The sequence below is a fragment of the Vanellus vanellus genome (assembly GCF_965231255.1).
Source record: "Vanellus vanellus genome assembly, chromosome: 27".
Taxonomy (NCBI): domain Eukaryota; kingdom Metazoa; phylum Chordata; class Aves; order Charadriiformes; family Charadriidae; genus Vanellus; species Vanellus vanellus.
Window position 1 is genome coordinate 3,591,693 of NC_138932.1, and position 12,569 is coordinate 3,604,261.

The 12,569-nt window shown below is 41.6% G+C and overlaps 1 protein-coding gene across 2 annotated transcripts in view; it reads right to left on the reverse strand.

Moving 5' to 3' along the window:
* The window catches only part of LOC309681949 (GON-4-like protein), a 29,291-nt gene that overhangs the window by 14,773 nt on the left and 1,949 nt on the right, over positions 1-12,569 (reverse strand). The window contains exons 2-14 of one of the 2 annotated variants that reach the window (XM_082495937.1): positions 12,000-12,161; positions 11,050-11,246; positions 9,678-9,752; positions 9,272-9,322; positions 8,829-8,879; positions 8,006-8,101; positions 7,657-7,761; positions 6,646-6,816; positions 5,634-5,826; positions 4,376-4,477; positions 3,660-3,700; positions 3,251-3,354; positions 284-482 (exon numbers count right to left, since the gene is read on the reverse strand). In XM_082495937.1, coding sequence (XP_082352063.1) covers positions 284-482; positions 3,251-3,354; positions 3,660-3,700; positions 4,376-4,477; positions 5,634-5,826; positions 6,646-6,816; positions 7,657-7,761; positions 8,006-8,101; positions 8,829-8,879; positions 9,272-9,322; positions 9,678-9,752; positions 11,050-11,246; positions 12,000-12,161 — 1,547 coding nt within the window. Of the gene's footprint in view, positions 1-283; positions 483-3,250; positions 3,355-3,659; positions 3,701-4,375; positions 4,478-5,633; positions 5,827-6,645; positions 6,817-7,656; positions 7,762-8,005; positions 8,102-8,828; positions 8,880-9,271; positions 9,323-9,677; positions 9,753-11,049; positions 11,247-11,939; positions 12,162-12,569 lie in introns of both variants that reach the window. The other variant, XM_082495936.1, reaches the window with a different exon arrangement.

The following is a 12,569-nucleotide window of genomic DNA, read 5'->3' on the forward strand; positions in this document are numbered from 1 at the left end:
AACAGAGGAGTTTGACAGACTGCAGTCAGAATTCAGACACGGCCAAGGCATCTACCTCACGTGAGAACAATATAGATGCCAAGAAATACGCTCTACTTTCAATTCAATTCAAAGTGTCTTTCAGTGTGGGATCGGGAATGTAAGTATCACCCACTAAAGCTCCAGCCTCAAATGTAGCTTTTTCAATTAAGAAAGCCAAAGTGCATGCTGTACCACTGGCTTCCCTGCCCCCCAGAGTATACAGCAAATATTCACTAGGTCAGACCAGGTAGCACTTTATTACCTGCTGCATTTGCTGCTGGAGCCTCTTTCTTTGCATACTGTCCAGAACAAGGCTCTGGAGAGGCTTCTCATTTTGAGGTTTTGATTTTTCTATCTCTTGAGGTGGCTTGATCGAGGACTTCTTCATTCTCAACTGCTCAAGCTGTTCCTTCACTGTCCGATGTTGTTCATTCAGTAAATTGGCCAGAGGCTCTTCAAATCTGTTTGAGATCAGGCAGACAGAAATAGAATAAACGTATGATTTAATAGCCATTCATATTTATTTAGAATATTTTACTCTGTATCTGGGATGCACAGTTTAAGAATTATCATCCCTGTACTACTCAATACTCTGACAGTATACTTCAACTTGAAAACAGAGCTATTCATACAGTTGACTTACACATAAATTTATTCTACCACAGCACTGCTGTAGTTCTGGGATGCAATGCTTCAACTGTATACTCCAAGGACAGTGTCGTGGTTTTACCCCAGCCAGCAACTAAGCACCATGCCCCCGGTGGGAGGGGGGAGAGAATTGGAAGAGTAAAAGTGAAAAAACTCGTGGGTTGAGATAAAGACAGTTTAGTAAGTAAGGCAAGAGTTGCACACACAAGCAAAGAAAACCAAGGAATTCATTCCCTGCTTCACATGGACAGGCGGGTGTTCAGACATCTGCAGGAAAGCAGGGCTCCATCACACGTAACAGTTAACTGGGGAGACACACTCCACCACTCCAAACATTCCCCACCCTTTCCTCCTCCTCCTTCCCCCAGCTTTACTGCTGAGCATGACATCATATGGTATGGGATATCCCTTTGAGCAGCTGGGGTCAGCTGTCCCATCCGTGTCTCCTCCCAACTGCTTGTGCCCCCCAGCCCATCGCTGGTGGGGCGGCATGAGGAGCAGAAAGACCTTGGCTCTGTGTCAGCACTGCTCAGCAGTAACTAACACATCCCTGTTATCAACGCTGTTTCCAGCACAAATCCAAAGCACAGCCCCGTGCTAGCTTCTGTGAAGAAAACTAACTCTATCCAGCCAAAACCAGCACAGACAGTTAACAGTCTTGTTCACCATTCCCAGATATCCCATGTGGGTTCCACTCAAGTACTCAGATAATAGCAACAGCAGTCAGGATCTAAGATAATCTAAAATACATTAGAGCCAATCCTATTTAACTTGTATCATCAGCAAGGTCTGAACCCAAGGTATTATGAGTGGCATTTTACCACAAAGGTCTCCAGAAAGATCACACACTGACTCAAATGCTGTTACTTTAAAAAAAAAAAAAAAAAAAAAAAAAGTATTACCTAGTTTTATGCAGAGTACTCTACTAGACTTCTGCTGATACTATAGCAAGAGCTACGCCTGTAGCAGAAAAGAGGATGTACATATTACCGTCCTTTCATAACCAGCTTCAACTATCCCTTGTTTTATGATAGATTTTTATTTATTTTAGCTACACCAGTTAATATTCTGATTTCTGCTAGTTATCAGCTTCACTCCTGTAGTAGGCCTGACATCAGTTATAAGTAAAGTTGTTCCATGCCGCTTCTATCGTAAAAATAACAATAAACCTGGCAAATGGATATTTTGCCACAAAACAACTTTAACAATCTTGTATACATATAAAACTGGGGAAGAAACAGTTGGGAGAACCAAAGAAAAATAAATACAACTAGCCATTATCAAAGACAAATGCATACAAATAATAAGAGAGCACATAAAGTTTCCCTGCTTTCAGTCTGTAGCTGGTTTAAGAATTGCTGCACTCCCCTCTGGTACTGCTCATCCCAGAGAGAGTATCAAGAAACTCCAGCCTTCATTTTATCTCCTTTCCCAAACAGATACAGCTTGATCTCGAGCTGATCTGCCCCATAAACAAGGAGACACCGTTCATACCGCAGTTCACCTCTAGCCAGCTTCTTTAATTAGTTAAACAGAGCAGTAGTATTACACAGAAAGAAACACTTTCGACCCTTTCCTCTTCAAGGCATTGTTTCAAGTATAATCCATACCAAAAATCATCAAAAACCAACTTTCCAAACTTTATAGTCATTTCAGACCTAGGCCTCAGCTACCTTATGCAGCCTTTTTCCTTAGAAAAGGCCACCATTACATCCAAGCCACTTACTTAAAAGATAAAGTGACAGTCAAAACCAGCTCCTCATGTGTTTCTTGCCATCAAAAAAAAAAAAAAGTAAGGGCAGTAAGTGATCTTTACCCCTCTCCTTAACAATAAGGCACAAGAATTAAGAGAGCTAGAGTGGCTATCACTTTGAGGTCGGGACCTTCTTTGCACAGGTCCTACAGAGCTTTGATCACACAAGCAGCATCGCCTCAGTATCCACTGTTTGTCTACCCCTCGCTTTGAAGTATGATCGCCAGTCATGCAATATCCTGCTCCGCTAAACTATTGTTAGTTTAACAGCTGAAGTAAGCAACTTAGCTGGTAGTAAAGCAATTTTTTCAGAAGAATTAGTCTAATAAGGGGGGGGATATGTGGACAGATTTGAGAAATAAACACAATTTAAATACAGAGGATAGTATCATGGAGACTAAAGCAGCAGGAACAGAATCCCCCACTAAATATGCTGCCTTGTTGGAAAAGATCACCCTTCTGAAAGACCTCAGCTGTTTTCGGCTATGATACAGAACAGCCAGCACCAATCTTTCAGTGCAGCCATTCTTGCTGGCTCTTTCCGAACAGTTACATTTTCATTGTTGTCATCATCTTCTTCAGATGCATCACAATAAGTAAAGTGAAAGGTGGCAGAGAGAAAAAAAAAAAAAAAAAAAGAGGGTCAAGTTAAATGTTCATTCTCATAAATAAAAATGGCTCAGAGCTTTCAAAAAGGTGGCCTGTGCTGAAAAGGCATTACTTCTTTGGTGGCTGACATAGCACAGCTGCAAAGTAACCATAGGCTTTTCATCGGAACAGAGCAGTAGTTATTTTTTTAATTTTACAACCATAATCAAATGATCCTACCTTAGTGCTTGTGGTGTATTAAAATTTGGCCGTGACTCAGTAACATTATCTTCGTCTTCTGGACCTTCATCTTCCATGTTTGAGAAACCCATCTCGTCCTGAAACTGACAGCAAATGTGTAGCAACAGTCAGGAATAGAAAGCTCGAGTAGTACAGTTACCACCAACTGTCTTTAGCTAATAAAGCTCATGATGATCCTCTTAGCATGGACATTAATCTCCGCACGGGCTTAAGGAAGTTCCTACATACGTTCCTTCTCAAGGCTAAAACCCACACTTTTATGGTAGGGTCCTTTGCGCATGGTCAGCACTAAGCATCTTACAGAGACCACCTCTTCACAGCTTTAGAGATTTCATGTCAGATCTAAGAAAGCTCTGTTCTTCAGTGCTATACCCAATGTATCACTTACTGTCTCAAACAGCTCCTCCATCAGTTCATTCACTTCCTTTTCTGCAAGTAAAATTAAAAAGAAGTATGAAAAGTTCATTTTCGGAGAAGCATTTAGCAATCCTGTCCTAGTATCAGGTCATTTGAGGACTCTCTCTTGCAAAGGGAAACCCCCTGCTTGCAAAGAGAGGATCAAGAAGGAAAGGCCGCTGGTATTATATCCCTTTTGAATGCTGGGCCCCAAAAAACCTCAGCTGAGACTGTTTTGATTCAAAAATATACAAAAACTAATTTTCAGAATTAATTTTAGAGTTATGTTAACCAGTAGTAACGCATAAACCAAGCGCGCCTTATTGAGAAGATGAGAAGTGGTATGTATGTTTATAAAACTAACTCAAAGATCGTAAGGACTCAGAGAAAATTTCATTACATTCAAGTCATTAGGCAAGCATTCAATTCTGATTTGGCTGAAGCTTTATGAAAGACCGTACTATCACACAAGTATTATTCTTTAGTCTTGGCTATGGAGTAAAGGTGCATCTGAGAGCACAGCAGCTCTGGCTAGATGCTTTCATCTATTCACCGACAGCCAACTTTGCAAAGATTTTGCAGTGTAGGCCAATTAAAACAAATACGCATACTTCCTTGAACAGCTTTAGGAAAGCAACAGAACATTCACTTTTCAAAATGAATTACTAATCCTAACAAGAAAGGAGGTGGGATTGCCAAAGGACTTACTGGTAATTCTCACAGCACGATCATTTCTGAAGTCTTCTGTATCTGGTTCATCCAGATCTTCCAGGAAGTTGTACTCCGGGTCATCATCATCATCTGCTTCATCTAATAAGAAGCATGTTTTGAAACGTCATTACCCTGCTCCGAGACCAATTGGATGCCAGGAACAGAAGCACTTTGTTTACGGCCTGACCTGGCGCAAAGAGGGCTAGGATTACTGCTTGAAATTAACAGTATGTTCCTTTTTATGGAAGCAGTATCATCTTTTCAGCGGGGGTTGTTCAGCCTGGAGAAAAGGAGGCTGAGGGGAGACCTTACTGCTCTCCGCAACTACCTGAAAGGAGGCTGTGGCGAGGGGGGATTTGGTCTCTTCTCCTGAGTAACAGGTGATGGGACAAGAGGAAACCACCTCAAGTTGTGCCACGGGAGGTTTAGGATGGAGATTAGGAGAAATTTCTTCACCAATAGGGTTGCCAAGCATTGGAACAGGCTGCCCAGGGAAGTGGGGAGGTGTTTAATCACCATCCTCGGACGTGTTTGAAAGATGGGTGGACATGGTGCTGAGGGACACAGTTTAGTGGTGGTTTGGCAGTGTTATGTTAACGGTCGGACTCGATGATCTTAAAGGTCCCTTCCAACCTAGAAAATTCTACAATTTTGTGATTGAAACTGAGCTACAAGCACCCTTATTTGCAGCCATTTCCATTTAGAAAAACTAGATCTAGCCTCTGGGATCTGAGTTCCAGCTAAATTCAGAAAGAGCAAAGTAGTATTATTTCAATTTGTGGTTTATATTCAATTTGCACAACTGTAAGCAACCGGTAAATTCAGGACAAAAGGAAATCAAGCCCCAAAGCTTGTTCTTTTTTCTTCTCAGAGAATAAAATAGTTGTTTCTACCAAAACAAGTTATGTCCCTAACAAGAAGAATGACACACTCAGATAGATTCAGGTGTATCAATGCTACCAGCTTCATGACACAGCACAGTGGATTAAGGGCTGAAACATATAACTTTCATTTATGGTTGCCAGTTACTGCACCTGCTGGCTCGTAAGCATTTACAAGTGAAACACCTGAAGTTTAAAAACACTCACAAGTGTCCACAGAGAAGATAAACTGATGGCATGAAAAACAAATGCAGGTTACTAAACAAGATAATGGCTACAGCCAAGAACATCATGTATAAACAGGAAGAAAAAGCCCCAGGCTTTCAATGTAATGCCAAATTCCAGCGAACAACAACAAAACATCTGTCATATACCTTCATTCTCCACATCGTCATTCATGAGTCCTCCAAGCCACCTTTTCCATTCTTCATCATCTGCAGTATTGGGATCATACATATCAGGCGTGATATCTGGGGCTCGGAGCTCAGCCTCCAGCTGACCAAGAGGAACATCCTTCAGTGGTCTCTTAGATCGGGTTCGGAAGGCAATGAGGCTGTCTTCCAGAGACTGAAAGGTGAAGAAAAAGCACAATAGAAAAACAGAGAGGTTGTCATTCCGTTTCTGGGGCAGCAAGGTTTTCAGCCCAGCCAAAAAAGTCCAATACCAAAAGTATTAGATTCCTGCCACAAAGAATCATTTACTCTGACAGTCCAAGCAAGCTGATGTTTCATTAATCCCACTATTAAGCTGTTATTCTTTATAAATATATTACTGTTCATTTAGCTCCTGTGAAACTGGAGATATGTGCTACTGAGGAAGCAATCTCCACTTGCAATATTTGATTCTTTCGCATATGTTTTACTCTGGTTGCCCTCTTCACTATCTGAAATTCATCTTGAGCAGCAGCACAGGACTGGACCTTCATGACTCCTCACCCTCGCACAGTAACACAGATCAGGAACATTTTTCTCATTATTAATACGGAACGATGGTTCTCTTTATAACCAAGCTTCCTTAGCTGTTAACAGTATACTTGCCTGCAAAACACAGCTAAGCTGACAGGGTATCTTCCAAAAGGAAAACTATTTTCGTTAGTTATGTCAGTGTCATAGAATTACATTTAACAGTCAAAACAATGGCAGTGAGAGACTTATGAGCATAAATAGAAAGTGTAGTTACGATACAAGAAACAAAGTATATGTCATTAGCAACTCTTTTCTAACAGCTACCTCTATTCTCTCACAGAGCTAGCGTCCTACACACTATAGAGATTCAACCTATTATTTAAAGTTAAAAACTGAGAGCAGAATGCAATAAAAGTAATAGCAGAGAACACCAGAAAGCTACCTCCTTTCTAACAAATTTTCTTCAAACTAAAACCAGTACCTGGTAAGAATCCATGCACACTGGGCTTGAAGCCAATTCTTCATCCACTGCATGCAGCTTCTCCATGAACGTGCTGTCTCTGTTTTGCTTTGGTTTAGGAGGTGGTGGAGGTCCCATGGGAACTACTTCAGCGCTAATATGTCTAACAACAGGTGTAGTAACCTTCTCCATCTAATTAAAAAGGCCTTTGTGTTAAAAGGTTTTATTTAGAACATAAATTTCCAAGGACAGAATAAGTCTCTTTCTGCTTGACCAGAGTCTAGCACAACAGAAAATAGAGAAACGCTTCACAGAAGGAAATGGATTCTTCATATTACGCTCACTTTGATTTTTCAGAAAGGACAAATAAATTTACTATTCAGAAGACTCGCAGGAAAGGAGACATTTGGAAGATTTGAGTATCAGTCTCAACATTACTAAAGCTGATAAACCTGAACATTAGTAATTGTGGCACACTCCCAACCCTCCCAAAAACAATGGTTCCATTGTGAGTGGAACGTGGAATATCAATACATCCTTGCTCCTTCCCCAATTCCAGTGTCAGTCGTCAGTTCTCACAGTCAGTTTCTCATTATTGTCTGCTGATACTCAGGTCTTATCACAGTGCACATACTCCTTCAACTGATTTGACAGGGTGTGCAGTCACCAGAAATAGCTTTATGCTTTTATCAAAATCACTTTCTCCTCCTAAGCCAAGCACAGAAAGCAATTCTCCTGCACCGCTCTTAAAAATAATCAGAAAAATAAACATTATCTGAAGAAGAGCCGACTGTTTCCATTGCCAGTGCTTTTTTTAAGTACTCGTGTTTATTCTAGGCTAAGCTCTTTCTGCAAGGGTTGCACCTCACTGCTTATGCAGGAACCATTGCAGTGGGACCCTAAAGCCACGCAGCACCTGTAATGTCACCACGACTTTGAGCAATAATATGTATCTTTGCTTTTACATTAATAGTTTAGGAATAATGACTGAAAGCTGTTTTACAGAAAGCAAAAACTCTCTTGCAAGTTTACCTCGCAGAGTGTCCCTCCCTCTTCATCAGATGATCGCCTTGTCCTAGATCGCTTTGCTCCCCGAGGAGAAGAAGCAGTGCTCTCTACATCACTTTCCAGCAAGCTCTATAATGCAAAAGATGCAGAATGCAACCAAACAATCAGGCCACAAATAAACACTGCTTCAATTAATATTCCAAAGACTCTTTCTAGCCAAATGAATAATACAGCATTGAAGAAAGATTATACTAGACGGTCCGGGACAACTTACAAGTTTTCACGGGTTAAAATAAAGGGAGCATTCTACTGCCACAAACATGCGGACAACTCCATGCCAAACAGAACAGATCTTTGTACAAGCTGCATTTACCTCTTCTGCAGTCTCATCCTCATCCTCATCATCAGGCTGGTATTCTTCATCAGATGAATCATCTTCCTCAAGAGGAATGTCCACAAACTGAGGCGGCTGCAACAGAACAGAAGCAAGGTGACAACTTTTTACAGGCAAGATAAAGAGTTGCACTCTAATGGTGCACTATCAGATGAAGGATTTCTAAGTGAGGAAATACCCTGAAGCTCAGAAAGGAAGGAGACTACTGAAATAGGCTGAAGAAACCAAAGAAATTGCTTTACCAATCTTACTTTAGTGAAGTAAGTGGTTTGAAAAGGTGCAAGGGTGGGCACAAATGATTTAGCATTTATACGGTGGAAACACTGCATGAGCAGACATTATCTCAAAGACATGTTTCTGTTACTGGAATGGTCTTTCACTCCCGCTACACTGCTGAATCCTGCCTACACCTAGATAACAAATCTTTCGGAGCAGGCAGAGCTCCGAGAAAAAAAAAAAAAAAAAAGAAAGAAGGAGCACCTCGCAGCATGAGGGCTGAGCAGTGGCGTTCACTGTCAGGAGTTTCACTCATGCTGCAGTACCAGCATGAGAAGCCAGACCATGAAGACATCCCTATGGCACGTCACCACTTCATCATCTTCAGTCTTCCCCCAAAGGCAGCTCTTTTGGGCTCCCTGTGCACCTGCTGCTACGTTAACTGCCTCGTGTACCCTGTTTGCAACACTCCTGGTCACCAATACTCCCAACATGCTTAGACAGGAGCCCACTCCACCCCTCCAAAAGATTCCCGGCTCAGCAGGGTGCCTCTAGGTCTCCACTTTCCCAGCAGTAGTTCACCTACCTTCACCTCATTTGCCTTCTTAATTGGAGAAATGTTCCACGTTGGAATCACCTAAAGATAGCAAAACCACTTTTAAGTATCTCTGAAAAGCGAGGTGTTGCACAGCTTAGACAATCAATCAAATGCGTACTTGAGCTCGAGGCCTTGTTCTCCAAAGCAGCCAAGTAACAGCAGACTTCAAACAAAGGCTTTCTAAACTGCCCACGTGATCTCTACAGGCAATAACTTTAGTAGAATAGATACTGTCAGTTCGCTGCATTTTCTAACTCTGACCTGGTTCTATTCTGCTTATCTAAAATGAATTCCTTCTTACACTATTTTAACTTATTTTTTAATTTTAAGAATAAATCACAAACCCACGCTTTACACTTTGTTTAGAAGACTCAACAATTAAAACCATTTGGGTAGGGGGAGGGCGCAAAAGCAAAAGCAGATGTACTTACCACTCCTTTCTCCACAACTTCCTTCAGTTTGGAACGAGTCATTTTGGGCTCCTGAGAATTTAAAACAGGACAACAGCAATCTATTCAGCTATTTTCCTTCACTGCAAACTTTCCCCCAGTAACTCTTTTACTACAAGACTTTTCTCTTTATTAAAATTTATTAAAATTCTAGACACAGAGTGACATCAAAAACAACCCCTCATAATTCTGTTTCATAATTTACACTCATACACAGACACTACTCACTTCATCCAGGTGGCAAATCTGATAATGAAACGTAAAGTATGGTACTACCTCTTCTACCTACTCTCTCCATACCCCATCATGGACCAAGAAGAGAGACTAGTGAAGGGTATCACGGATTTGGAACAACTGAAAAACCTAACTGGAAAAGCTTTTTACTTACAAACAAAGGTATATCTTCTGTCTCACTGATGGCTGCTTTCATCATGGCAACCACATGCTCATTTGTAATCACTTCCTACAGGAACACACAAAAAAGTATCCTTTACATTCTGTTTGTTAAAAAGAAACGAACTTAAGTTTAAAATAAACTAGTTAGAAACACGATGAAGAAATAGTCAGTGTACTACATACTTTGTAATTATACTATAATAAAAAGAGATTGTTCAGCGATTGGACAAGAAAACATGAAGTAAGCACAGCAGTGATAAAAACATTTGCACTACATTCTCTGTGAATGGTCCATGGAATAAATTTCCAGCAGAAGGAAAGAAAAAAGTTAAAACATGCCAGTTTCCCTTCCCTCCTGTCATGTAATCAGTAAAACGTGCTGATCCCAGCCACATGAGAAACGCAGCTATGAAGCTGCAACAGAACACTCAAATCCTTAAGCACGGAAGGCAGAAGAGACTGGTATCCATGACTACATTTCCTGAATGCCACCATAAGGTTCCAGGGAAGGTGGGCGACTGAGATATTTACAGCCCTTCCATGGTGCCATGTGACAGAGATTCATGTATGGCACTTGCACAAAATCAGCTGCTGAATCTGCCCGAAAGAATCACGCCAGTCTCCAGTTTGTTTCCCACAGGGATGGCAAAAAGGGAAAATATCTGAGATCACCTGGATTAGAACAACAGTAGCTGCGGGGGGGGGGGGGGGGGGGGGGGGCAAAAAAAAAAAAAAGGCAGCACAGTTTTTGATCCTGTGGAAAAATAAATGCTATTGCTCTGCAGACCATGCTCACGGGATAAACTGAAATCTATACCTAATGTAGGTGTAGAATTCAAATTTCACTACACAGCTGTCACAGCACAGATATTCTTCTTGTAGCTCCTTTCTCACTGGAAGTTGTGTGATGGTCTACAAGGTTGGCTGGGGTCGTTAACCAAGAGTAATGCATTTCTGTCAGCACCACTAGAATTCCATCAGGACTTTGTCGTGAAACAGCTCACTCAAAACAAGAAACAGTGAGTTCACAGTCTACATCTCCTCACCGGGAACCAGAAGCATGCATTTTAGTTCAATTACTCCTGCTACTGCGGTACAGTAAAACAGACCCATTAGCCATTGTAAATAAATGGAAGTCAGGGATCAATACCTAATAAGAAAGCCAGGTCCAACTAACCTATCCGTACACCGCATGATTCTCTCTTTATAGCCTTTTATAGGAGAGATTAGGACATGGGTGCCTACCAAGCCTTCCTTGTTCATGAAATCAAGTGCTATCATTAGTACTATACCCAAGTCTAGACTGTGCTTTCTGAAAAAGCCGGGCACTTCTCCGTTGCCTGTCAGAGTCCCACCGCACTCACATGCAGGATGTTTCGCACATTGACAACTGTCAGGTTATGTTGTTTAGCTCCATCTTCTAAGGTTCGATCAAGGGTATCATCTAGCTTGATGTCACAAGACAAAGATCCCTCCTCTTCTTGACTTCTCCCTTCTCTTTTCCGTTTGGTTGCCTTCCTCCTCCTCTTCCTTCTCTCAATATCCTCTCCATCTTGCTCCTCTGAAAATTAATAAAAAATGAGTAAAAAAAAAATCAGACAATTCACATCCAGTACATTCTGACAGTATGAGTTGAAAAAAAAAAAAAAAAAAAAAAAGCTAGAATTCTGCAGACACTGAAGTGGCAGCAGCTTTCCAACAGCTGATAAGATCACTCGAGTGAAAATGGCCATAAGAACTAGAAACAGCCTTTTGAATAACGGATTCAAATTCTGCAGGACCTGAGTGAGTCACATTAGCCAAGCAAATAAAGGTTATGTATTTGTCATCTCTACAAGACTGATTTTACAGAATGGTCTTTGCAGCCTTTTTATGTCTTTTCCAGAAGGAATTTTAAGTATACCGTTGAGATTAAAACAGTTGCAAAACTCCAGGCATCACACAGCAAGAGCACATTACAGTTTCCAGGACTTCAAGTGTTTCCCAAGTGGTGCTGTTTTGCTGACTCAGGGAAATGAAAGAATCATAACTTCCTCTGAAGGAAAGCAGTGTTTTTAGTAACCAAAACTGCAGAGATCGGTTCCAGCAAGTTTCACTTGGATGCCTGTAGTTTATTTGGTCACTGAATTACAGAGCTCAGGATGCAAAACACAAAAAATGTTGCACCTAAAAAGCCCCTGTCGTGGTGTACACAATTCCAGAGTTCTGCGTCTATTGTATCAAGTCACAGGTCTGTTCCTTGCACAAAGCTTACCCAATGGAATAAACAGCCCCAAATCCTCATTTTCCTCATCAGTCTGCTGGGGCCACTCACCAGCTCTGGTGTTCTTCAGTGGCTTCATCACAGTAGGGCTTCTAACAGCCAGCTGCAAAGAACTTCTCACTGGAGACTCCTGCACTGCAGACTGGTTTTCAGTCAGATATGGATCTCTCTGCGAATTCACTTCCACCTCTGTGTACAGCTTAGGTGTTTTTCCTGCAAACAGTACACACTAAGTTGTAGTCAGATATGCCATATGGAGACAGCTGAGCAAGGTTAAGGGGCTGCTGCAACTACAAAAGCTTTTCATGACCCATTCCAATCTGTTAAATCAACTGCACAGGTCTAACCTAGCCTGTGACAGCAGTCCAGACACACTGAACACTGCAGCAGCAGTCCCATCCCACTGGAAACAAATCCAGGTGAAGATTCCCACCTCCAGCTATCCAGTCCTGCTCCCTCCACTAACAGTTTTGCACAGCCGTGCTCAAAACCGTTCCTGTCACATGATCCGGTCGTACAAAAACGATGATTTGTTTAAAACACGGTTATACTCCCTGTTGTATAAATGCAACTGCAACAGAAATGAACAGCCAGGGGCAGGCACTCCTTCACCCAGACAGG